General features: G+C 38.2%; 2 protein-coding genes across 2 annotated transcripts; one reads left to right on the top strand and one right to left on the bottom strand.

Moving 5' to 3' along the window:
• Positions 1 to 4,012: 4,012 nt before the first annotated feature.
• Positions 4,013 to 6,614, top strand: LOC111338086 (beta-1,3-galactosyltransferase 5). The gene has a single exon (XM_022944505.2). The coding sequence runs from the start codon at positions 4,045 to 4,047 to the stop codon at positions 5,110 to 5,112; it is 1,068 nt and encodes a 355-aa protein (XP_022800240.2). The 5' UTR covers positions 4,013 to 4,044; the 3' UTR covers positions 5,113 to 6,614.
• Positions 6,615 to 8,106: 1,492 nt separating this feature from the next.
• LOC111338088 (uncharacterized) lies at positions 8,107 to 27,262 on the bottom strand. The gene is made up of 9 exons (XM_088744496.1): positions 26,667 to 27,262; positions 24,966 to 25,201; positions 22,095 to 22,356; positions 21,465 to 21,573; positions 12,872 to 19,568; positions 10,797 to 12,150; positions 10,043 to 10,176; positions 9,624 to 9,795; positions 8,107 to 8,704 (listed from the first exon to the last, which is right to left on the bottom strand). The coding sequence occupies exons 1-9, from the start codon at positions 27,148 to 27,150 to the stop codon at positions 8,667 to 8,669; spliced, it is 9,486 nt and encodes a 3,161-aa protein (XP_088600622.1). The 5' UTR covers positions 27,151 to 27,262; the 3' UTR covers positions 8,107 to 8,666.
• Positions 27,263 to 27,316: the final 54 nt, after the last annotated feature.

The following is a 27,316-nucleotide window of genomic DNA, read 5'->3' as shown; positions in this document are numbered from 1 at the left end:
ATTGACAAGAGCTAGACTGTCCGTAACAATAAACAAGCCTTTCCCCTCCTACCCTACAATTTCTGGTCTGGAGGAGAAACGAGGCTAAGACAACGGAAGTTTGTCTTCAGCTCGCAGAAGTCTAGCAAAACCTTGTAAAAAGAAAAAGGAATCTGCCTTGGTTGTAACTGACACTTCAGACCTATCATAGGGAAGCATGGAACTGTGACCTTGTAGTTGGTCCTTTCAATTTAGTGAACACCGAACTCTTCCCCGTGATAAAGTGTAACTATAATGCTATTGATATACATACATACCGAACTTGTTTGTGCTTTGGCGAAGTAGAGTCAGCGGCCGTTATTATAATTTAGTGTGCTTTGCACGCTCTTGCTTCGTATAGGGGACTTCTTCCCCCTTCCCTTCCCCTCGCCTTCCTATATCAATACATATATACTTAACTCTTATTAAAGTTATGGAAATTTGCTTTATTTGCAATAATTTTTTTAAATTAAAATACTGTACTGTAATCGAGTATCGCAAATTATTACCCAACTGCACAAAGAAGAGTACAAATAACGCACAAATAGAGTACAAATATCCTGCGATAGTGTACATTTGATTCTTTTGTACTGTAAAAAAACCTGTTTAACCGGTCAGCTGAGTGCCCTACCCTTTCTTGCCTTATAAAATGAGCAGAAACCCTTGGATTATGCAATTTCCTTGCAAGCATTCCTTCCTAAGTTAATAGTTACCAGGGGCATAGCGTGAGATTTTGAAGGTGTACGCACAGCGCGGAAATTGGGAGCACCGAAGGCACCCCAAAGTAAGGGGGTCAGGGGCATGCTCCCCCAGAAAATGTTGAAATTTAGGGTCTCGGAAATGCCATTTCCAATTATATCCGAGGAACTTTTTTTTTATAAATGAGGGCCTATCCGCACTAGCGACAAAATTGTTAATTTAGACAAATTTTCTGTCATCACCAGCGCTTCACAAGTGCGGACGGTTTGTCGCGACCTGACAAATTTTGTCCGAAGCGGACAGATTTTCAAACGCACCGCCGACAAAATTTGTCCCGGGTGAAAATTTTCCAAAATCGACAAATGTGTTAAACTTGTCAATCATTTGTCAAAAAAGCTATTACGGCCTGCCTGGCATTGGTAAGTGAACTGAATTCAAATTACCTTCTGAGGCATTTCCTGCGAAACGCTGAAAACTGGATGCTTTAACAGTGAACGCGTAACGTAAAGATGAATCCCGGCAATTGGAATTTAAATCCATTGGAAAACTATGCCGGTCTGCCATATGAGCAGACAAACTCCGTAGGACGCTGGAACGTTCTACCATACAACGATCAATTGAACAGTGTTCATGAAGCTGGGCCAAGCTACAACAATGGTGTGTTTTTCCAGTCGTCACGCCCGTTTCAATCCAACGAAACAGAAGTGGTCGTACAAGCGCTGCAACAAGAAACGCAAACGCCTTCGCAAAACAAAGGAAAAGGGAAATCTAGTTACGACAAATGGTCTAACGAAGAACAGAGTTTCCTGGTTGATCTGTGGTCCGAAAAGCAAGACCATTTAGAAAGCAAAGACGCTGGGATAGCGTGGCAAGAGATGTGTCAAGAGATCGAGATCAATTTTGGAACGAAAAAGACAGTAGAAAAATGCCAGAAGAAAAACAAATACCTTATCGACAAATATAAGGATGCAAAAACCTGGAAAAAAAACTCAGAGTGGAGGCCAATTAAGAAAAAGTGTCTTCTATGACAAAATTGATCGTGTTCTTAGGACAAGAGATGTTGTTACCCTTAACCACGTGGTCGAAGCAGGGACACGTACCGATTCTCCAATCTCGAGTCCGACTTCCCCAAGAACCGATGATCATGACTCTGTTGCACCTAGTAGTAGTTCTGGAACTCCAGGCCCACAGCCAAGCACCAATAGCACAAGTAGTGCTGAATCATCCAACGCCGTAAACCGCCTCAGCAGAGCCAGGAAATTAAGAGCGGAAGAGAGCAACGAAGAGAAAAATACCCGAAATGGAGAAGATGAAGAGGCAACTTCGCTCAGGAGGAGCATCCGAATCGATTGAAAGGCAGGGAGAAAAGCTAACGGAAATTATACAAGGCTTGCAGGAAAATCAGAGTAAGCAACTAGAAGCTATCAAAGATATAAAATAGGCCACTTTGGAGTTTAAAAATTTACTGGAAAAAGAGTTGACAAGTATTAGGAGAAAGGACGGTCGTAGTTTGTTATAGTTATTGTTCACAATTACAAGTGTCATTTCATCATATATTTACCGTACTATAAAATAATTTTTAAGGAAAGGACCGATTATAATCAATTTGATTTAATTTGATTTTCTTAACTGTAATATGAATAGTTTTGACGAGTCCCAAGTGTAAAAGGACAAAAATATGGATCACTTATGAGTGTAACATTTCGACAACGAATTTAGCCTTGGTGATATATTTTGTAGTTTTGTTAATATTGTACTAAATTAGATTCAGTTGTTTTATTCGGGTGATTACAATGGGAAAATAACTTTGATTACAATGTTTTGATTCAGTTATGCATTTGCAATGTCCCTTAACACACTTCGAACGTCATCTCCATCCCTTATAACATCATCGTCGTTATTGTCGTGACCTTGATCTCCAGGGTCGTCATTGTCATCGTCATTCCAAACGTCTTGATTTAATAGACCGAAGTTGTGGAAAATACTCTTCGGGAATTCCTCGGTCTCGAACCAAGACTGGTTTGGTCTTAGAAGTTTCCAAAAGTAGGGGTTGCGTCGACGTGCCCGGCGTCTCTGTCTTCTACAGGGTTCAACCATTAAAAGGGCTGCTTGGTTTAGAAGAAATTGATGCCGTAAAAACAAGCACATCATAAGCAGCGTTTCTTCGGCGATCTGGGCGACATTTAGAAGCACGAAACATGCGACTAGTAAGAGAATTTGAACGCGATCCATTATCCCGCCAAAATGTTCGATGTTTTGGCGCGCGCAAAATTAAAAGTTTAAAAAATAATCATTGCTGCTCAGGTGTTGACAGAATTTGCCCGCTTTGAGAATTTGAATGCGGATACCGCAGACAAGACAAAAATTTTTCCTGACAAAATTTGTCCTTCGATTTTATCGGAACAATTCTAGTTTTGTCCGCTAGTGCGGATAGGCCCTTAAATGCGACGGAAAATGCAGTAGTTAGTTATTTATGTTACCCTTCTCTAGAGTTTTAAAGCTAAAAAGGTGTTGGCTTGCTGAAATAACTAGAGAATTAACAAGTCTAGGAAGCCAAATAAAGTTTCTTGTCGTTTATGGATTAATGAAAAGGTACTGGAAAAAGAAACACGCAAGCCAGTATAATTCGAAATTTAAAAATCGGTCCTATTTTATGGTAACTGTGACAAATGCTATAAGGAAATAAAAAAGATTTTTTATCCAGATTTCAGCTGCACGCCCGGGCGTACGTGCGTATATGGACGCTACGCCCCTGGTTACTACGGACACTCGAAATCGCTGTAAAAATTTTGTTAACAGCGATAAATAGATTGCAATTAGTTTTTTCTTTATAAATACATTTATACGATTCGTGTAATTACGTCAAAATAGGCACAATCAACTGGTGTATAACTCCTGACAAGCAACACAGTTATCAAAAACTGTTCTGAGTTCGAATCCCTTTCAAGCCTGAGCTTTTTTAGATTTCTTTTGGCAGCTTACTTAGTTGTATGCATAATTAGCGAGTCAGTTTTATATGCATTATACATAAATATATATAACCAAAACAAAAACTCATGGGTTATCAACTGAGAAAAAAGCCGTTTCCAAGTGCCATCGATTCTTGCAGAGATCTATTTTAATGTAAAAATTAATTATCTTAGCAAACAATCGACATCTGCAGAGGCGGTAAGCTCGTTTCTAAGGAAACATAAAAGACCTTAATTATCAGTACCGTAACATTACTGAGGCTCTGCAGAGTTGCCATGCGGTTATACCAAATGTTGAAATTAAAAACTCTTAAAATCATTAATTGATTTCCTTTTCTGTCAATCTCCTGACAGATAAATGAAGAAAATAGGGACTAAAATCCTTCTACTTGCTTTGGCAACTGTTACGAGTCTACAACTTACATTTTTTGTGATCCATTTCTTCTTCAGTTGGTCGCACGAGTCTGCTACAGCGCCAGCTTTAAAGTCGGGTCCATTTCATGCCGCTGAGCTCCAGAAAAAGGATCAGCAATTGGAAAACGAAAAACAGGAACCAATTACCGAACTTCTCTCTCTCTACCTTGGTGATCTTTCAACTTTGCAATTCGCACATAGAACATCTCTAATAACTAAGAGAATTTGTACACAGCACTACGAGCTTCTTATTCTTGTATCATCCGCTCCAGCTAATGCGGAAAGAAGGAATAATATTCGTCTGACATGGGCCTTCCGACGAGCTCTCAAACCGCGATGGACAACAGTTTTTCTTGTCGCTCAAGAAAAAACTAAGCCTCTGTCAAATTTTTTATTAAGGGAAGATGAAGTTTATGGAGACCTTATACGAGCTGACTACTTTGACCAATACTGGAATCAGACCAGAAAGATACAAATGGGGTTCGAATGGGCAATAAGGTATTGCAGGTTCTCTTTTCTTTTAAAAACAGACGATGACGTCTTCGTGAATACTGCTGCTGTTTTCTCCTTCTTGAATGAGCCCATAATTCCAAACGTAATGTTATATGCCGGCATGCAGTACAAAAACCCTTGGATTCTCAGGAGTGGTAAATGGAAAGTAAGTCGGGAAGAATTAGCAGGAGTACATTATCCTGATTTTTGCGCAGGTTTTGGATATATTTTATCCCGCGATGTTGTTGCTTCGTTCGTCGACGCTTTTTCCATAGTACCCTTCTTCAGACTGGACGATGTCTACGTTGGTATGTTGGCGAACAAGACTGGAATAAAAATTGTACACGTTGATGGTTTTGAATTGGGCGCGCCGAGGCCGGAATTGCAGTGTATTCCAAGTACCAATGTTAAGACGCTAGTACGACATGGTGTAAAGGGAAATTGTCTTATCGAACTGTACAATCGAGCCGTCCTATCACGTAGAGACATTGATCGCACGGATGGATTTAGTCATACTTAAGAAACAAATCTTATCCTGTACAGCCAGAAAAAAACGTGAGGTGCCCTTGACTCGATGTGTTTTTGATGCTGTATACGTGTCTGTATTTTAGCAAATAGTAATGAAGCTGAAAACAGCTGTTACTGTTTAAAAATTAATTCGTTTAAAGGTCGATGTTTCCACCTATTTCCGTTTCCTTACTTGAAAATGGAATTAAACAAGTTACTGATTGTTACTTACAAGTTGTAATCATTTTTTGTGCCCTAAGGTGACTACAGCACTATCATGGAATTTATAGAACATCCTCTGACTTAAGCCATATGTGCTCTCCAGGATGTAGCATATTTAACTCAAAAGCTACTTGGACACTTCTATGCAACCAATCAGCATATGAAGATTCATTTTATCCGATTTTATTTTCTTTCTGCAGTTTAAAATGATTATAGGGAGTAGGTTCAGAGCCACTTTAAATATCGTGATAAAAACCGTTCCTTATCAGCCTCGTCTTCAGGTGTTCGCAACATTTTGAAGAAAGAGCGCAAAGGGAAAGCGACTGGTGACGAGTGTAAGTACATGGAAATCTTTCCTTCCCCCACGATGTGCCCACCTATTGTTTAGCTGTAAAACGCTTGCCGAGCATAGGTGGCGACAGTCTGCTTTTCTAGTAGCTGTGAAAAGTAGCTCGTTAGCACCCTAGAAAATTTATAGAGAACAGTATGGAGAATAAGGGAAGTAAAGAGCTAATCATTTCCGAAATCATGATGGCAGTTCCATTGAGATCATCTTCAAAGTAACAAGCCTAATATTGTGTGATGTTCAGGAAGTGATTTTGTAAAGTTGTTGGAGAAATAAAATTAAGGAAAACTTTACGCGCCTAATGTAATTCATCGACGAAAAGAAACCAAGTGAATCCATACAAAACACAAAGCGAAGCATGGTGATCAAAGCGGTAAAAAACGATTGTGACTAAAGAACGCTGCCCTGAAATAGGCAACCGAAACTTAAAATAAGCTAAACCTGAAATAACGAAAATAATCAACCAGGCCAAAGTAAACAAAATACCATGTAAAACCTAATATTGGAAATAAAGGAAGCACACAATATAAGAATAATTAACAAAAGCTACGTGAACGCAAATTAAAGCCAAACTAAGACAAAACTACGTAGAACGCCAATAACGTTGTGGCTGGTAATGCTGGCGCCTACAAAAACAATTTATGTTCTTCTTAGCACCGATGCCAAAGTAAAAGATTTTTAGGCTATGGGACGGTAGATCGAAAAGCGTGGTTATAATAGTTGACCTACGGATGTATAGTTAGGATCTAATTAGAACTACACTTCTTGCCGCTTCGGGACATCACATCATTTTCGAAAAAAGTCGGTATGGAAGATACTGAAGATAGAATTTGACAAGTTTTGACATCAGTTCACTGTTCCAGTAAAAAAACAAAAACAACCCTTGCTACTGATCCTTATTCAAAAGGCAGGTCTGATAAAGTCGCTACGTGCAGCTTAATTCAAGATATAGTTATATTCTTTTCCTCCCAAAAGTATGTTCTTTGCAGGTGGACGCTGTAATGATAAGAAACGTATGTAACCGCAGTTCAGAACTATGTATTTCATATATTCGTTGTGAATGACGAGAAAGTTTGTTTTTAACTCGCTTTACAATTGTAATGAAATATGTTAATTTTTTTATGGATTGCTCCAATCATTTTCAAATTACAAAGTTTAATTCTAAATTACTATCAACGATTGGCGGATAGCGTTTCTCTTCTTGCTACACGCCACCCAAATGAGTCCGCATTTGTGTTATCACCTAAGCCATGCCAGAGTGCTCATATTAGTAACTAGTGAGCATTGCACAATTGCACGACATGACCCATCCTGGTGGAGTGCTCAATTTGTATAGGTAATCACATGATTTCGAGTGCAATTTGGAATAAATAAGCGCGAGTAAATTTATTCAAAGACTAACAAAAGTGCATGAGCCCGTAGGGCGAGTGCAATTTGCGGTCTTAGAAAAATTTTAAAAAATTCACGCCGCCTGAAGTGGACTGTTCATATGGTATATTTAACTCGAGATCTTTATAGTTAGCAGCTCACTTTTACGGAAAAAAAAGTAGAGCACAGTCAAGTTTTGACCATGTCTAGAAAATGCGAGAAATTACACCTTCGGTTTTGCTGGAAAGCTGTATTGCATCGAAACAATCTCAAACTTTGCTTTCCAAAAATAAACTATCCGTGTGAATTAACCCTTGAACCATACTCACAACTTGTCAACTGCGCGTCCTGAAGTTCTCGCAAAGCTCAATCTAAAACCTTGAAAGATATTCAGCGCTGAAAAATAGTAAGATAAAGAATGTAGATTGACAAATAGAGAAACAAGTCAATACACAGGTAAAGTTGCACTTTGAGAAATCAAATTATAAAAATAAAATGTTTTCCCAAAAAAGCCATTTAACTGCACAGGGTTGCTAGTCTCGTCAATTCCACGTGCAACTACCGTGACTGCGGCCATGTATTTCTTTTTTTTCTGCTAGAATCTAATATCTTCTCCGGAAGAAAATTACTGATTTCAAGCTGGAAATAAAGTTAAGTTGGTACACAGTACTTGAAGGCTTTTAACGCAAAACAGAGTAAAAAAAGCACTTTTCCCCGATTTTTTCGCTCACCGTTTTCCGAGCTATGACCCAACTAACCGAACGCCTGGAAGAGGTTAGGGATAAGTTGTCTCCCCTAGCCCTGGCATTCAATCAATTGACATGGAAAGGCATGTGACGGGGATAAACGTACTTTATATATTCATTTAAAGCTGGTAAAAAGTGGTAAAAGTGAACTGCTAACTATGAAAATCTTGGGTTAAATATACCATATGAACAGTTCACTTCAGGCGGCATGAATTTTTTAATAATTACTATTTTTATTTCTTAAATTTCTATTTCTAGTTTATTTATGTATTTAATTATTCTTTACATTGTTTTTTTTTAAATTTTTTTTTTTCAGACTTCGCTCTCCGTGTTTTCGGAACAGCCCTGAAAAGCTCCCATCGGGGGAGGGATCAATAAATATTACTATTATTATTATTATGACGATGATGAATATTACTAATATCATTTGTGTATGCAAATAGCGGTATCAGTGCTGAGTGTCAGTGAGTGTATGCGCATTCTTTACTCTACCTGCTAACTTTTCTCCAATTGCTTTTTAGCTGAGGACAAAAGTTTCTCGTAAGTTTCCTTAATCACTTTATTTAGAAAAACCAAAAGCTTACCAGCTGCAAGTCTTAATATTAAAACTGTAAGCAAGAAAGCTAACAACAAATTTGGCTGTTTGTTTTTCATTGCAATATAAGCTGCTATTAATATTAGCAGGAACATTCTATAACCATGATTAAAATCTGAACAGTGAAAATATAATACAAAACCAACTGAAGAAAGAAAAAGCTTTTTACAAAGTTATCTTTGAGCAATGCAAAAGGGTACGATGAGGAATAAGACGAGAGCGAAGCAATGCGTCAGTTTCCATCAAGTAGTAAAATTTTCTGTCGGTTCAGTTGCCGCCTCCCCCAAAGGCTACCGTCTACGACTCCTCACCTGATGTGTTGAGGCACCTAAAAAGCAAAGGATCGGTAAATGTATGATTCACCACGTTTAATATCCTTGGAAGGGAGCCAGGAGATTTGGCACTAGGGCGAGGCTCACCGGTAAACTTCCCGTAAAAAATAAAACAAAACAAGCAAACAAACTCAACGACGTGACCAATGGACGGCAAGTTCTACATAAACATTGATGGATTACTGAAATCTTAAAGGTGAATCTTTCCACGGTTCATACTCTTCCGAATTTATAATTCCACGAGTTTCAAGATTTTTTTGATGTTTTCAACGACCATCTATCGATGGATGGTTTCAAAATAATGTGCAAATGTTCAGGGCTCGAATTCAACTTTTTAGTCCACTTGCAAAGTTTTGCTAATAAGATTTTTTTCTACTGGCAAACTGGCGAGACCACCAACAAATTCATCGCCACTGGCACTGGCACCCTTCAACAAAGAATACATTTGACACAAGTAATGAAAATGATAGCCCCAAAACCACGAGGAATGACGTCAACAAGCGAATGCGTAGGTTTAGCACAGATCCTCGGTGTAAAGTAATACCGCTGACCAGTGACTATCGATAAGCTCAGCATCCGCTGTTTCATTTTCTCCAGAAGTCGTCCGTACATATAATCTTGCGTTCGAACAGCTTTCTCCAGTTGTTTGGGAGACATGGATGATTATAGCTCGTAAACATTTGCTAGTGGATATTTTTTCTCACTCGCAGATTATCAAAATCCCTTGCATTTGGCGGGTTTACGAGCGTTAAATTCGAGACCTGAATGTTTGTTTAATGACAGTACTTCTTGCCTTCCTTATTTTGATAAAAATATCTCTCCAAGTCCTTTACCTTGAATTTCCATGACCATACCTGAAAAGTGATATCATAAAATTCTATCCACAAATGGGACCTCTGATGATATTTTTCTTACCACGCATCTTTTGATTGTTTGGTCTTGGCAACTGACTCCTCCCAGGTTTAGGGATCTTTGACCTTGGACCCTGGGGTATATTTACAGAGTTCGTCTTCCGTGGCGACAGGGGCATCTCCGGAGGGACAAACTGTCCCCATGGGAGAACGTTAGTGAACTCAGGATTTTCCTTCTGGGAAAAAACAAAGAATATCAAGATACCGTCAACATCATGCTTTTCGACAATCAGAGCACATTCTTAACGTTTCTCATCAGAACAAACGGTTGGCTAAATGACTACTTTTAGTGTCTGCCAAAAATCAAGCGATACCTCAATGGCTACCTTCTTTGTTCGTTCTATGACAGTCATTCCTTGGTACTACACCACTAATACTTGATGCATGGCCACTGTTTCGACGAGCGTCACCAGTTTTACTTACCCCGTCTTTCGCAAATGAAGGCTGAACATCTTTCTTGGCAGCCCTACGGGTTTTCAACCCTATGGAGGTAGTCTGGCGGTCTGCTTCACTACCGCTGGATACACGTGGTCTTTTCGCGATTCTGATGTCTGCCGCTAGAGTGAACGAAAAAATCAAGAGAAAGAAAGATAAGCAATGTTTCTCTATCAAAAATGTTTCCTTAGCAGGCATGGTAAAACATTTTACGGCTCTTCCTTGACAAGTTCTGTCGTTCAAATAAATGTGTGACTTTTTGAACCAGGAGACTATTCCACGACAAAATTTGTTAGCATGGCCGAGATGACGAGGTCACTTGCGAGGAAATTAGGGAGGGTTGAAGAAATTTGTTTTCTTTGTAATGTTTTATGTAACCAGTGGTGCTGACAAGTTAGCAATTACTTAAATAATTGCTTCTTGCGAACTGCTTCTGTAACAAAGCCAATATTGATGAGGTTACGGAAAATAATTACAAAACAAAGTAAAGTTAACGATGAAAGCATCATTTGAATACGGAATAAGATATGTTTAGCGGAAAATCAATTAGTTTGTGGAAAACTAGACACAACTTTTTCATGGCCTATAAGCTACATAATGCAATTTTATAAAAATTGACCCTTCTCAAACAGGGAACAGCAAAGCAAAAACCAATACATTTCTGGAATACTTGGGAAACTCAGCCACAAAACGTTTCTATTGAACATGAATTCACATTGTTCAGTACTAACACCGCACACACCTTTTCGTGCCCTTTTCTTGGTATCTGAGGATGTTTCTTGTGTGGCAGCTGCTTGTGACGTGTCAGCTGTAGAGGACTCGATATCCAAGTTGGATAAAGATTTAGCAAGTGGCGTTAAAAGAAAATCTGCTTTTAATAAATTCACTCTGGGAGGTTTGGATAAACCTAATCCATCTGAGCTTTCTCCAGTACCAGGAGTGTCTGTACAAGTTGATGCAGCGTTCCTGTCCCGATGGAGTATTTCCAGCTTGCTTGCAAGTTTCGGGTTGGTGGCCGGAAGTTTTTGGGCGTTTTCTTTCTTCTCGTCTGCAACGGTTTTCCATTCATTAATTTCCGCTTGAAGTTTACATACTTCACCTCTAAGATTGTTAATCTCTTCATCTTTACAGGTATTACTATCACAACTTGATTTTTTCTCATTTGCGATAGCCTTCCACCTTTGAACTTCGCTATTCAGCTGGCTGACTTGTGCTTTGAGTCGTTCTGTTTCTTCAGAACCAGTCGAATTTCCTCCACCTTCAAAAGATATAACTTTAAGGTTCGCTTGAATTAACTCGTTTTGGATCTTTTCCTGGGTGCGTTTTGCTTGATTAGACCTAAGCTTGGCCTCTTCTAGCTGATGCAAAAGTTTTCTCTTCTCTCTGACGCACGTAAAATGATCTGAGCTTGCAGAATTTTTCTGTTGGAGCTCTTTGTTCTCCTCTCTTAGCAGATTACAATCATTGATGGCATCACGCAACTCAAACTTAACTCGGTCCAACTCTCTGTCATGATCCTCCTTCATCTCTTCACCCCTCTCTTCTGTTTGCTTAAGCTGTTCTTTAACTTGCTTTAGCTCCTCATACCTATCTTCGAAATTCTTTTCCATTTTATCAAGCTTTTTCCTAAGATCTTCATAAGCAAACGTCAGTTCGACTAATTTTGTCTCCTTGTCTTCGATGGATTCTTCATGCTCTTTGTCAGAAAGATGCAATAATGTCTTCATTTCAGACAGTTCCTTATTCTTCTCCTTGACAAACTTCTTCTCTTGTTCAAGAATGCCTCTCATCTCCTTGACAGTATTTGCCAATTCTTTCTTTTCTTTCAATTCTTTTTCAAGCCTTTCCTCAAGTTTGCAGTAGCTGGGACTCTCAAGCTCCAATTTTTGCGCCTGCAAATTCCTAGCGCTGTTGTCTTTCCGCTCACATTGTTGGTGTTCAGTTATGACGGAGTCCAGTTCTTTAGAGAGCGATCTTACTTGTTCCTTAAGAGATGCTGACACTTCAGTTTGATCGTTGAGACTTCTTTGAAGTTTTTCCACTTGGGTGCATCTTGCAGAGAGCAAGTTCTGTAATTTTTCCAACTCTTTGATTTTCTACAAATCAACCAGCCATTATCACAATATGATTAAAAATAATATTTCTTCAACCTTGATATCCATGCCTAGAAATCATTCAGCAATGCCCCATTTCACACTAAGAAATGTTAAAGGCACAACTGGAAAAGACCACAACGGCGCTAGGAATTTTCTCACAGAATAAAACCGATTCCCTTGAAAATTGGCACAGAGTAAGATCAGTAGTTGAAGCAAAAAAAAAACCGCGTGACCAAGTTTTGATTTAGGAAACATTTTTTTAGATATGATGAAAGAAAACTTCAATAATCAACCACAAGGGTTTTTAGCACAATATGTGCTAACTGACTTCCAGAGACTGTAAGCCGAAACAATAAAACGCAAGCGAGTATAAACCGATTGAAGACATGAGTAGTTTCCCCTTTCTGCTCAATTTTCCCTGCATTTCACAAAAATAATTAAAAAAAAAAAAACAACAAAAAACAAGCAAATTATTTAATTCTGTAGTTATAAAATTGAAAATGATATATCGTTTAGTAGGGATTAACTCAAAGCATTCGCTTTGAGAGTAATTTTCTGTGACCCACCCGTGAAAGTATCTTGTAATCTTCAGATACCTACCCATTAGAACCCAGTCGTAAACACTGTTTTGTAAAAGCCATTATTCGTAACATATTCTTTCCATCAAAACAGACCAAACTTAACCATGGCCACGGTTTTTTTCAAGACCCATTTTTCTCACCTGAATATGATCCTCTTCCCATTTTCTCATATTCTCCTCTGAATGTTTTTTTGCTGATTCAAGCTCCATTTTAACAACAGACATTTCTTCCTCAAGTCGTTTCTTCTCACTTGTTAGCTCTACCAGTTGACCACTCTGACTGTCAACTCTGCCCTCCATACTCTCCTTCACTCGTCTCAGTTCTCTACAAGCGTGCTCCAGTTCATCGTTTTTCTCAGCCAAGTGAGTCACTTCTGCAGTTTTCTTGTCCACATCTGAACGGAGTTCCTGCTTCTCGGACAAAAGATCAGCGATATTACTTTCCATCTCTTTAACTTTGTCGTTGTAGAAGTCAATTTCTTTTTTCGCTTTCTCAGCCATATTCTCTTCGAGTTGCTCTTTTTCTCTAAACAACTCGTTCTTTTGTTCAATCTCCGAATCTTTCAAGGCCATTGCTGATGTGCGCTCAACTTCCATCATCTTATAAGCATCATGAAGTCGACTCAATTCATTCTTCGTGTTATCCAGCTCCGACTTCAGCTTAGATTTGCTGGCCTCCAAACACTGCACTTGTTCTTGGAGAATTCTAATAGCCTCGTTACTTTCCTCTCCATTTCTTGCTATTGCTTCTTTCTCATCTCTATCTGTAAAAATGGTCTGCAACCTTCCTTGAAGGTGGGAAAGCTGCTCCTTTGAGTGCTTTAGCATGCCTTCCAACTCGTACTTTTGGGCTTCCAAAGCTTTAACCATGGCTTCACTACTTTCCAGTCTTCTAGAAAGATCTGAGAAGCTTTGCTGCTTATCGCTGATTTCTTCCTTTAATTCTTCCATCCTGGCTTTAAAGTCTTCCTTCAGTTTAGTATGCTGCCTCAGCAAATCGGTACTCTCTTTCTTTGCTCGCTTTTCCTCCTCTTTGGATTCTCTCAATGCAATTTCAGCACGAGAGAGTTTCTGGCGTATTTCTTGCAGATATTTTTGTGAATCGTCAAGTTTATCTACCACTTCTCTGTAATCCTGAGCTTTGGAATCAGCAAGCTCGCATGCCCTTTTACAATCTCGCTGATAAATTTTGCACTCATGCTTCAGACCTTCCATTGCTGCTTGGCATTCTCTTGCTTTTTCAAGAAATGATGATTTCTCATCTTCAAGATCCTTGCAAGCTCTCAGCAACTCTTGCTCTCTATTTTGCGTTTTCTCAACAAAGGCTTCATAGGAACTTTCTATCTTCCTTTTCTCCTGGTCTTTTGAAGTTGAGAGATTTTCAAGATGGATAACTGCGTCTTTCAATCGGTCGATCTCTTCTCTGGACTTCTGAAGTTGTTCAAGCGCAGAAGAACACTCTTCCGATTTTTCTCGCAGAAGTTTTCTCCATTCAAGGACAACGGATTCCCTTTCCTTCTCCATCTGCAGTGTGTTTTCCTCAAGTCTTTTTTCAGCAGCTTTCAACAGATCATCCACCTCCATTCTATCGCTTTCTGTTTTTCCGAGAGTCTTCGCCAAATTTTCAAGTTGACTCTGCAGTTTGGAAACTTTGTCTTCATTGACAACCTTGTTCTCCCTCAGTTCATGTAACTCAGCTGATTGTTGTTCAAGCTGTACAAGTGTGTTGTTAAGGTTTGTTTGCACATTCCCCAGTTCCTCTGACATCGTCATACTATTCTTTGTCTCAGTAAGCAACTGAGATTCCAATGTTTGGATATCTTGTTTGAGTTGCTCCATACTTCTCTCTTTACTTTCCACATTTGATATGCTCTCAGTAAGTTTATTGATTACAATTGAAAGTTCTTTGGTTAGTTCGTCATTTACTTGTTCTGTTTCCGTAATTCTTCCCTTTAATTGTGCCTCTGATGCCTCCAACATTTCAATCTTTTTGTTCAGAGACTCAACGAAGGAGTCCTTATCTTCGAGATCCATCTGTAACATTTCCTTCTGAGCCTCTATTTGTTTTAGGTTTTCACTTTGCTCATGAGCCATACTTGTTGCTTCCTTAAGCTGGTCTTCCTTGTGCACAAGCTTTCTCATAAGGTCTTGCTCTGCAATCTCTTTACTTTTCAGTTCACTCTCCCTCGTTACCATCTGCTCTCTCAGAGTTGAGATTTCCACTTCAGCTGAGTTGTTATACGCTTCAACTTTGGAGCGTAAGTCATTCAATTCTGATTCTTTACTCTCAATACAGATCTCTAAATGACTACATCTCTCTTGTAACTGCAAAAATTCAGTTTTCTGTGCTGCCTCTTGTTCCTTCACTTCCGTAATTTCCTTTCCACTTAATGCCTGAATTTCGTCAATTTCGTCGCTTTTCACTCTTAGTTCATCCCGGTTTGTTTTCAGCGCAAAGGATAATTGCTCAAGTTTGTTTTCCAAACTGGCGTTTTTTTCCTCTAAGTTTAAACGCAAGCCATCCAATTCATCCATTCTATTTGCGAGAGCTGCCTTCTCTTCTTCTGCAAATTTTAGCTGTTGAATCATGGACATGATCTCTAAGTCTTTAACTTCGACGGCTGCACTCATTTTCTTCAGCCTCTCAGACAGTGACGATAGATCTTCCTTAACACTTCTTGATTCTAAGAGATGTGTCTCAGAGTCAGATTGCTGCTTGCTTCTCTCAGACTCCAGCTTTTCCAGAGTTTCTTTCAGTGCTTTTTCTCTATGTTCAAAAGTTGTCACAGTCTGTTCCAACTTGATCTTCAAAGCATCATTTTCTTGACTCTCTTTATTAGCCTCCTCAGTGGCTCTTCCAATTGATTCCTGAAGCTGGCCAATTTTTTCACTCTGTTCATGTAATTTGTATTCCAAGGCAACGAGTGTCGTCTGTTTACTTTCCACAAAAGACTCCAACTGGCTGCATTTGCATTGTAACGAGGCAATCATGTCTGATTGGGCAGCACTCTGGTTCTGTAACTCGGCCACTCTCTCGGTGTTTTCTTTCTTCAGGAGCTTCTGTATCTCTTGGCTTTTCTCAGCAAGTTGCTCATCTTTGCTTTTCAGTATGTTTGACAACTGTTCCGTGTCGATCACCATTTGGGAATTCTTGCCTCTCAATAGTTCACACTGCTTATCTAATTCACACAGTCTACCCTCAAGAGTTTTCTTTTCTTGCTCTGCAGCTTCCAGTCGTTCACACATTGATTCCACATCTTGGTCTTTCATTTCGAGAACTACATTCATTTTGTCCAACTTTTCGTTCGCCATAATGAGTGAATTTTGCGAATCATTCAGCTGGTATTGTAAACCTTTTATGGTCTTATCTCCTCTGCACTTTTCATGCTCCAAACTCGCAGACACCTCCCTGAGCTTTACGTCCTTATCTTCAATAACAACTTGCTGTTGCTTGAACTTCTGTTTCACGTTGTTCAGTTCTTCTTCAGCACTTTTCATAAATTCTTGTTTTTCAGCGATTGAAGCTTCCAAAGAGCGCAGTTTAGCAGATAATTCTGTTTGAAATGCCAATGACCTGCTCAGTTCTTCATTTTTACTTTCTACAGAAGCCTTTAACTGATTAGATTTCTCTTCTAATGCTATCATTTTACCCTCTTGAGTTAAATACTTTCCTTCTAACTCCGAGATTTGTTGGTTACCAAAAGTCTCTAATTCAGCAAGTTCATTGGTCTTTGTCATCAACTCTTCATCTTTACTTTTCAGCATATCAGACATCTGTGCAACACAGCTCTGGAGCTCATCGACCTTTTCTGCCAATGCCAAATTGGCGTTCTGCATTTCGTCTTTATGGACACCCAACTTTGTTTTCTCATCCTCTGTGGAAAGAAGTTGTTGATGTTTGATTTCAAGGTTTTCATCCCTCCTTGCAATAGCTATACCACTTTGTTCTAGGCTGTTTTGAAGTTCTGCGATCTTTTCCTTTAGTGCTGTATTATTGTCATGTAAATCTTGTGTCTTGGTACCAAGGTCTCCCTTTTCTGCTTCCAGAATTTGGAGTTGTTTTCTAATGTCCTCGATTTCCTTATCTTTATTGTTATTAGCTGCAATGGTTTGTTGCACAGAGTTTTGAAGTTCTATGATCTCTGCTCTGAGAGATCTATTCTGGTTATGTAGTTCTTGCGTCTTGATAGCCAATTCTTCTTTCTCCTCCCCTACAACTTGAATCTGTTTCCGTATGCTCTCGAGCTCTTCATCTTTCATTGTAATGGCTGCAGTGCTTTGGTTTAATTTCTGTGTTAAACAAGCAACTTCTGTCTTCAAGGATTCCAGTTCTGCGAGTGTTACCTCATGAGTTGACTTTCCACTTGCTTTTAACTTTGCAAGATTATCAGAAACTTCTTTGAAATCTTTTTCTTTCTTCTCGAGGACCGTTGTTTTGAACTGGAAAGTTTCTATTAATGTTGCCCTCTCTTTCTCCATTCCTGAAATCACCTCCCCTTTTGATACAATCTCATTTTGGAGATTAAGGATTTCAGAAGTAAGCTGTTGTATTTTTTCTGTTGCAATGCCGCTCTCAGCCTTTTTTGTCTGAAGACAGGCTTCCAAATGAATGCTCTTTTCTTGCAATGACGCTACCTGGCTCTCGAGAGTGGAACACTTCTCATTACTTCTTCCTTTTTCCTCGTCTTTGGCTTTCTCGAGACTTGTAATGATTTTAGTTTGGTTTAAAAGCTCTTCTTCTTTGCTTTTCACGATTTCTGACAACTGCTCGAGCTGTGCTCTCTTCTCTACGAGTTGATCTTCCAACTTGAAGTTAGTATTACAAAGTTCATCGAGCATGGAGCTTAATTCTGTTTTTTCGGCTTCTGAAGCTTCTAACTGAGAATTAACAGTCTCTAACTCCTCTTTTTTACTCTCTGCAACAGAGTTTGCGTGTTCAAGGCGTTCTTTCAATCTCTCTTCTTCTTTCTTAAGCTGGTCCAATTCAAGCCCAGTTTGTTCCAGAACGGACTCGTACTCGGATCGAAGATTACCCAGACTCACTGTAAGTTCTTCCAACTTCACATTCTTAGCTTTTAGAACTACAGACATTTGTTCCAAATCACTGTTCATTTTTTCATTTTCTCTTCCATTTTCCTTGCTTGATTCCTCCTTTAATGCAAGATGCCTCTTGAGAGTAACAAGCTCTTCTTTAGCGCTATTTAACTCTTGCTTGTTCTCAATCAACTCTCCTTCTTTACTTTGAAGCAAAATCTCTAAGTTTTCTGCCTTCTCTTGCAAAAACACAATCTCATTTTGGGTTGTATTACACTGTTCTTTCATTACAAGTAGTTTCTTCTCAGTGTCACTCTTGATGTGATCAATCTCTTTAAATACTGAAGCAATTTCCTCGTCCTTGCTTTTAATGATTTTCCGATTTTCCTCCTTTTGTTCTTCAAGGAAACTGTATTTTTTTTCTAATTCACTGAGTTTTGCTATAGTTTTTGTATGTTGTTGTTGCAAGCCACTCAGGGCTTTCTCCTTTGATTCCGATTTAGCCGATATTTCTTGAAAAAGAATCTCTTTCTTCCTCAGTATTTCTTTGCTGTTTGACAAACTTTCTTCAGAGATTTGGAAAGAATCTTTGACCTTTTTGTACTGTGACTCAATACTTCCCAACTTTAAAGACATTTTTTCGATCTCGTCTTCTTTCTCTATGCATTTAACTTTCATTGTTTCCAACTTCAAGTTTGTGGATTCCAACACTTCGTTTAATTTCTCAATTTCTACCACTCTTTCAGTAAGTAGTTGATCTAGCTCTTGTTTTTTTCTTTCAGCTTCGTCTTCTTTGCGCTGCTTTTCCTTTAACAATTCATCTTTTTCCCGCATCACCAAAGTTACAGAGTTTTCTTTCTCCCCAAGAGCTGCCTCAGTTCTACTCAGCCTTTGTTGAAGCTCTCGCCATTGCTTCTGCGAGGATTCCAATTTATCAATCACATCAGTAGCCTCCGCTGATTTCATATCGGCAAGCTCACAAGCCTTTTTGTAGTCATGTTGCATTGCCTTAAAATCATTCTTCATTACTTCCATTGCACTCTGTAAAGATCTTCCTTTCTCCTCCAAAACAGCTTTTTCTTTTATCCACTCCATCTTGCTATTGGCCATGTCCACCTCTGCCGCTTGCAACTTGTCACAAAGAATCCTATAAGACTCTTCACTCCTCTTATTTTCTTTCTCCTTCCCATCGACAACATTCTCCAAATACAGAATTCTTTCCTTGAACTTGGTTACTTCTTGTCTTTCAAGTTCAAGTTCTCTCGACCTTGCAGTTACTTCAACAGAGATTTGCTGTAATGCTTTTTGGCTTTCAGTTTTTATATCCAGCTTCTGTTTTTGCAACAGAGAAATATTCTCCATCGCTGATACTAATTTCTTGTTATCTTCACAACGTGACTCTTGAATTTCATTCTCTTTAGAACTCAAATCGTTCTCTTTCTCTTGAATAGTGTGTTTCATCTGTTCAATGCATTTGTTCAAGTCAGCAATTGTGCTCTCTTTTTTCACAAGAGCCAGTTTAGCATCATCTAGTTCCTTCTTCATCTTACCACATTCTTCGAGCTGGTCTTTTGCCTGCTGCCCTAATTCTGTGTACCTGTTATCAAGGCGAGAACTCTGCTGTTTAAACTTGTTTTCCAACTCATTTAGGTTTGCTTTAAGCCGAGCAATCTCGTGATCTTTAGCTTCTATCATTTTCTGACTGTTTTCGTGTTTGTTTTGTATATTACTTGATTTCTTCTCAAGATCAGAGTAACGTTTTTCCAATGCAACAATGGCTTGTGACTGTGAATGCATCTCTTGTCTGTTAACAAAGATAAGAAAAACTGGCTTTAACTCAAACTATCATAGATAGCCAACGAGGCGCGTAGCGCCGACTTGGCTATAATCATCTCATATCCAACAAGCGCGAGTGGAATAATTGTTTTATTAAAAAAAAAATGCCTCCAAGATATTAGACATAATATTGACTTAATTTTGTAAGAAGAAACCGGATGTTACAACGTACAGATATTAGATTATGGTATATTGGTTCATATACCATAATAGCTAAGGCAATAAAAAGTCTTGAATTGCATTATCCAATGAACAGATCCAGTTTTTAATAAAGTCTTTTATGTTATAATAAATTTAATAAGACATGTAGGCTGCTTACTCAATTTTGGTTTAGTAATTTCAGTTACAGTGTATATCTGGCTTGACATCTGAGGAATATAATTATAATTCTCCTAGAGAGTTCCAACTATTATCAGGGTTTGTACCCTTTTTTCGGAAAAAAATTTCAAGGACTTTTCCAGGACTCAGATTGATTTTTCCAGGGCTACAAATTTTTCCCTTAAGCCCTTTCCTTCTCAAGATTCCAAAATCAATTCTCCTTACAGTCTACATGCATTTCTCATAAAGTAAATTCTGAAAACTTTATTGCTTGAGTTAAGCAGATTCCCAGGACTTTCCAGGACCTGTAGTCTTTTTTAAGGACTTTCCAGTTATGGAAAATGCCAAAATAAAATTCCAGGACATTCCAGATTTTCCTGGACCCAATTATGAACTCTGTATTATATTACAGTGTAATATAATACTTATATATTTTGTGCTAGACTTGGGTTGCACTCTATTGATATCACAAACTGAATAATATTTAGAGTAGGGAATAACAAGTATTGAGTTAAGGTCATGTTTGTCAAATTTACCAGTGTCATATTTACAGCTGTATCTAAGTTAAAATTTTTTCTATTATGCCCATCAAATCAGTTGCCAAACACAGCATGAAATTCTCCATCAGTTAAATGAAATAAATGGTAAACTACCCACAATTGTTTGACAGTCAGCTATGTTGACTGTCCCTCAATAAGTTCACATAGAGTCTGCCAAGGAATTCTTTGTGGGTCACAGAACACTGGGAGGGAAGACTGGGTAGGAAAGTTTTTGGTCATCCCTATTGACCACTTTCATAAATGGCTGCCGGATTGATATTCTTTTGTTTAAATTTAAATTAGCCTTTCTGGCCTCGTTCTCCGGTTCAAAATTCAAAAGAAAGCATTATCTCAAGCGAGGCTAGTGAGGCTAATTTGAATTTAAACAAAAGAACATCAATCCGGTAGCCATTTATGAAAGTGGTGTATCATCATCTTCCAATTTGCTGTCCTGATAAACTTGCGGTTGTTTTTGTATCATGATGCAACTTGAGGTATTGTTACTCCCCTTGGAATGGGATGCTAGTCCTCATAACAGGGTTTATGCATGTATTTTAAGTTGAGAAAATTCCATATTATAAACTTTTTTTGTGGATTCTCCAAAAAATTCAATGTCCTAGGTTAACCAAGTGTACTGATTGATTCAATTTAAATAGCAAACAAATTACATTAAAAATTATGTAATGCAGTGTAAAGTAAAACATCTGCAAGTGTACACCTGTACATCTTGCAATGCAGGCTAATGTTTATTTCTAGCCAAATTAAATCTAATTTTTATAAATTCCACAACTTTCCAGGTTTTCCAGGACCCATATGAACCCTGTACAATTTTGCCATGATCCTGAGATTATTACCTCAGGTTTCCTGACAGTTTGTCTGAATATTCTTGCATGGAATGGCACCATGACAGTGAAGTGCCTTCCCAAGAACACAACTCTTTGACTCTGCCAAGGATCAAGGACAGCTTAACATAGCTAATCTGAACAAAACTTGAGAATGTATCACACCTGTGTTCTTTATCTCTTGCCTTCAACTTCTCACCCAACCCTTTGATGACAGCCTCTGAGTTGTGGCGCTGACATTCCACATCCAACTCTCTTTGCTTTGCCCTTTTTTCTGTCAAAATAAAAAATTGCACAAACTATTAGTCAATAGTTTTGTTATTGCAAAATGGCAGAGAACAAGGCTTTTAGTTCATACCCTTTATTTGTAGAGTCAGTCCTTTTGGGTAAAAAATAAAGAAAGGTGGTACAGTGTAAGTTTTGAGCTTGGTAAAGAAATATAGTAAGATGTTCATTGTCTAGTAATGTGCGTGAGACTAGACAATAAACATCTTTCTATATTTCTTTACTGAGCTCAAAACTTACCATCTATCTACAATCTACAAAAAAAAAAAAAAAAAAAAAAAAAAACTACAGTGCTCTTGACATTGCTGATCCTAGCAGTATGCAGGATGCGTGTCAAATAACTCCATGGTATGCTACTGTTATAGCATAAAATTAATTAATATCAGTAGCCTGTTACACTCACAGTACTGCTCACATGTATTGCAACATGTAATACTTGGAAATTACCTGCACTTAACACACAGGTGGTGCTGCAATTTACATGAGTATCACTGTACATGTATGACTTACCTAAGGCATCTATGTTAGTGTTTGCTTCTGCCAGTTGAGACTTTATTGTGGAAATCTCTGACAGTTTTGTGCTCATCTCTTTAATGTCATTTTCCTTTTTGTCAAGGCATTCTGACATTTTACTCAACTCTGTCAACTTCTCCCTCAGTTCTGAGTCCTTTGCTTCTAGTTTCTGAGTTGCAGAAGCTAGTTCAATGATTTTAGACTTTAACTCTTGTTCTACAGTGGAGTCTTTTATTTCTAAAGTAGAGGGCAAAGATACCTGAAAAAGTATAGAAGACAACAATGAATCTATTATCATGTATACAAACAGGCAATTTAAAGTGATTTTATCCTTCTGGCAAAAGCTCATCAGCCATGATTTTTTCATTGTATCAAATGCATTTTTTCAACTCACAACTGCTCAAAGTCCAAATGTATCATTCTTTTAATAGTTACAAAATCTTATCAAATATTTGAGCATTCAAGTTTGTCAAAGTAAGCCAGTAACTGGTGCATTTCACTGGTTTCTCTGAAAAACCCTGCTGGCTATATAGTTTAAACGATAGTTGTTCCATGCTTTTTGTTCCACAACTAAAAATAATATGCCCATACATCAAGTTTTACTTTTGCATAAATATATTGACACAGAGTTAATTTAGTGCATGTCTGTGGCAGGATTTCTGCCATTCCAAAATAAAAATTGTGTCAGAGCGTCACGTCTACAGGTAAAAATAGAGATAGATAGTTTATTTGTAAAAAGCTTGCAGCCACTAAGTTAAATTGTGTATTTACAAAAAAGTATAAAATATAACTTATAATAGTAATATGGTAGTATTAAGTCCTAAATAAATAATAATATCCTATAAATATGATGAAAGCTTGAACTGTTAAAATATATACAATGGCATCGATCTCATTTACAAAACTCACCGAGCACTAAAATTCGTTGTTAATACATATACCTTATTAACCAAGCACGAGGGCCATACTGGGAGAATATCGGCCCGAGGTCTTGACAGTGCGGACGGAGCGCAGCAAGGTCCGTACAAAAAAGACCGAGGGCTGATATTCTTCCAGTACGGTCCCGAGCAAGCTTGGTTAATAAGAGATTTATTATACGACTGAAGCTCAAAGAGACACGAGCAGTGTCATTCGGGACAGTGCCCGGTCCAATACTTAGAGAATATTGACCAGCAATAGAGCATTTTGATTGGTTGATTTTAGTTATTGGCCCTCTGACTGCCCGAGTCGTGTAATAAATGACCTTACTAAAAAACTATTTTTGAAACACTTGGTCCAACATTTGGGAATCACAAAACGCATTTTGCACTGGAGATTATAACATGATGGCCCTGACAATTGAAGCATTTTATGTAAGCGATGGGCCGAGTCATTAGCAATCGAGAGGAAGGTCTTTTTACATAAGCTAGCGATGTAGTCATTGATAGACATAATATCTGAAAGCTCTAAGGCCTCTCTATAGGCAAGGCCCGGGCAAATGATTGACAATGCCCGTTTTTCTACATTCTCTAGATCTTTCTTTAAATACAATGGTAGGGCGTAGAAAAACACAGGCAATGCATAGGTCAGGACTGACCTTATACAAGATGTATAAAATAGAATTTATTCCTGCCTTGCAACATTGGCCCTTTTCAATTGTATTAGGAAATACATACGTTTAGAAGCTTTCTTAAATGATAATGCGCGCTTATTCTATGTAAGGTTGTTGGAGATCGTAACACCTGGTAATTTGGTCCTTTTGACACATTCTAGCTCTTGTTTATTTACTACTATAGGTGCGAGTTGTGGTTTGTTCTTTGCAAATGAAATCCTAAGCTTTTTACATTTTTCACTGTTTAGTTTTATTCTATTTTCAGATGACCACTACACGACAGTATCTGCAATTAATTGGGAATTGCTACTGGCTCCTTTGACGACGATCTCGGATGTAGTTGTATCATCAACATACATCCAGATATTGCCTGCATTATTAATTTCTAGATCATTGATAAGGACCAAAAACAACCATGGGCCTAGTTTCGTAGGTCACAAACAATTGTGCCCAAGAAGAGGGAATATAATTCACAAGATTGATATGAAAGCCACAGTACTGGTATACAGTATAAAACTGTCTTTAAGCTTAATGGCTTTTCTCATCTTTATTTTCTCACTGACTGGACTATACTAATAAATTTAAATGTCTTTTGGGGTACTCCCTTTCTTAGGACCCCATTTTTTAACAAAAGCCTCCCAAAAATATACCCATTGGCCCTGCTCTGGCCAATTTGTGGAAAGAATACAGTGAAAATATATAATTTTTATAAGGCTGTGCTCTACGAAAAAGAGAAAGGAGCCCACTGCTCTGAACCTTTGAAATACAGGGTGCCCAGCCTATGCTTTTATGTGAAAAAACTAAAATTCCCAAGTTACCCAAGAGTGAAAGTAAGGCGCCAAGGGCCACCAGGCACTGCTAGATCACAGCCCTGATATAAATTGTTTGTTTAGTAGTTCCAGAGGAAATAAAAGCGATAGTTAACAACTATGCCATGAAGCAGCAAGGTAAATATCCACTGCTAGCCATAGACACTGAGATGAACAACTATCCCATGAAGCAGCAAGGTAAATATCCACTGCTAGCCATAGACACTGAGATGAACAGTTGTTTTAGTGTATCCTAAACAACTTAAGGTAACATGGCAGGAAAAGATGATTTCAAATCATTTAGTCCTGTAACAAATCCTACATGAGTTACTTGGAGGCGAGAAACAAAGGATGGTCACAATTTGAGTAGATAATCAGATTGCACCTTCAACACTATATACCATTTTGTACATATATATACTAATACTGGTAGGTGTTAAAAATCTATAAATTATATTTTCATCATACCTCATTGTTAACTTTTAAAGAATTGGATTTCAGTTCAAGCAGTTCTTTTTCAATTTTTTGGCGCTGTTCTCTCTCCATTTGAAGGTTTTCTTCTATTTCCTTTAGCTTGTTTTCCTGACTAGCATGCCACTCCATCTCAGATTCTGATCCTGATGAGCTCTTCTGTGCTCTTGCATTTGGTTCTTCTCCCAGTCTTTTCAGTTGACTCTCTAATGCTCTTACTCTTTCTTTATGACCTTTGAAGACAAACAGTTTTATTACCAATAGTCTCTGGGAAAATTACACAGTCACGTCTTAGATAAAAACTTTTTGTGTTATGATTATGTTTGTATTGAACCCTGACGGTTCAAACTGCCAAACAAATCAAGAAGGAATTTAAAAAACACAGAGTTCAAGTAAGCTCATCATAAGTTATTGAAAAAACATACATCAGGAGAGAAGTTCACATGGGAAGGAAGTTTGAGTTTTCTGAGTCCAAGTTGGAGAGATTCTAACATGAAACAAGAATAGCCTAACTTCTGTAAGAATTCATTACAACTGTTCATCATTCTCTCCTAGAGTTATTTGCTTTATTCATAAAATCTGAACAGTCTATGATGTAAACTGACTTTGAACAGTTAGCTAATTTTTTAAATGTAAATCTCAGGGCAAAACAATTTCTGGAAGCTGGTTTTTTCTTTGTGATTGCATTAGAATGTGACTCTGACAACCAGTTGCTTACTTCATCAGATGGCCAAGAAGTAATTTACTGTGAAACAATGAATGCTGCCCCCCCTCCCCAATTGAATGTTGTTCATCTTGTTTATCAAAGTTTAGTACATGAGACTACTTAGCTACCAACATATCAGGGGGGGGGGGTGAGGATAAATTTTGTTGGATCACATGGTGAACACATTCTCTCTTGTGGTGATAACATGTCTCAGTTCATTTTGCAACTGGTTGTAGTTCAGGTATGTTTCTCAACAGGAAGTGTAAATGGCCACCAGTAGATTATCCAGCCTGGTTCATGCTTGCTTGATTGGGACAGAAAGTAGCACAGATGACTGAACACTTCTTAAATGACTCAAGCTCACTCTCCCTTATAAAGGACAATTAATGCAATCATAACAGCACCTCTCACTATACAGACAGTTTTAACAATGACAATCATGTTTCAAAATCTCTAGTCGTGATCACAGGCTTAACTATCAGATTCAGGCTCTTAGACAAACAATCAGTCAGTCTTAAAGATGACTGCCTTAGATAGAGATGTCCATCACGATCCAGAAAAATCAAGTAAAAAAATTATTATTTTAGGTGGTCCCTTAGATTTCAGCACAATAGATTAGAAGCACTAGGAAACCTTAGGCTCGGCTAGATGCTTCTTTTCCTCTCTGAAATAAACCTGATTTAACAAATTTTCTTGTAATCCAATTTCAGAAAGGTTTTGTCGATTTCAAAACTTGATGACTCCTACAAATGATTTACATGTATCATCCAAATAGAGGCCTCTTCTTTCTCCCTAAGTAAAAAATTAATTTGTCCTTACCAGAGACACCAACAGTGGGTTGGAAACGTAAAATCAGCAACAACAGAAACAGTGTACAAGACAAAAGTTAAATTTGTTAAATAAGTAACTTATAGAATGCCTAGCCATTTCTTGAGCAAGGGTATTTCAAATGAAGACACTAACTTACTCCTACCCGTTGCAGCAGATCTTACCGGCGAGCTGTCTCTGCAGTTGGTTATTTGCCTCTTTTGATTTGGTTAAATCCGTCGTCTGTTTTTCAAATTTTTCCACAAGCTGGTTATGATCGTGCTGCAAATGATCCAAAACATTTGTCAACCGAAGTTTACTGGCAGTTTCAGTATCGAGCATCTGTTGACAGCGAGCAAGTTTCCCATCAAGGCAACGAATCTGCACTTCCTTTGCATTCAAATCGTGAAGAGTCTTTTCGCGATTTCGCTCTAACTCTTGAATGGATTCAGTCAGGGAATGATTTTCTTTCTTTAAAGAAGAAGAATTTGCCTTCTCGTCATCTGTTAGTTTCTTCTGTTTGGCCAAAGCAGCTTGTAAACTGTCCAATTGAAACTGCTTTTGTTTGCAGTCCTTCTGGAACGTTTCACATCTTTGCTCAAGCTCGTACACATTTTTAATAGCATTGGCAGATAATTCTTGCTTCCACTCTTCTTTTGCCCAACTCATTGCACAAGGAAGCCTCAAAGTTTTACGAAAAACTGCCCGAGAATCACCACCTCGATTAAGAAAATCCCGCCAGAAATCGGAAACCCAGTGGTGTTGCTGTCCGATTTCCTGTGAGTGCATGACAGTTGGTCTCAGTTGATATTCAAATCGAAGCCATTCTCGATCG

The sequence above is a fragment of the Stylophora pistillata genome, chromosome 14, assembly GCF_964205215.1.
Source record: "Stylophora pistillata chromosome 14, jaStyPist1.2, whole genome shotgun sequence".
Taxonomy (NCBI): Eukaryota; Metazoa; Cnidaria; class Anthozoa; order Scleractinia; family Pocilloporidae; genus Stylophora; species Stylophora pistillata.
This window is presented reverse-complemented; position numbering and strand designations above follow the sequence as displayed.

Bases quoted from the DNA above. Each gene is read 5' to 3' on its own strand.
- LOC111338088 (XM_088744496.1), bottom strand. From the start codon at position 27,150: ATGAGTTGGGCAAAAGAAGAGTGGAAGCAAGAATTATCTGCCAATGCT. The intron at 25,202-26,666 runs GTAAGATCTGCT...TTGTCTTCAAAG, and splicing joins ACTGCAGAGACAGCTCGCCG to GTCATAAAGAAAGAGTAAGA. The intron at 22,357-24,965 runs GTATGATGAAAA...ATACTTTTTCAG, and splicing joins CTTTAAAAGTTAACAATGAG to GTATCTTTGCCCTCTACTTT.
- LOC111338086 (XM_022944505.2), top strand. From the start codon at position 4,045: ATGAAGAAAATAGGGACTAAAATCCTTCTACTTGCTTTGGCAACTGTT.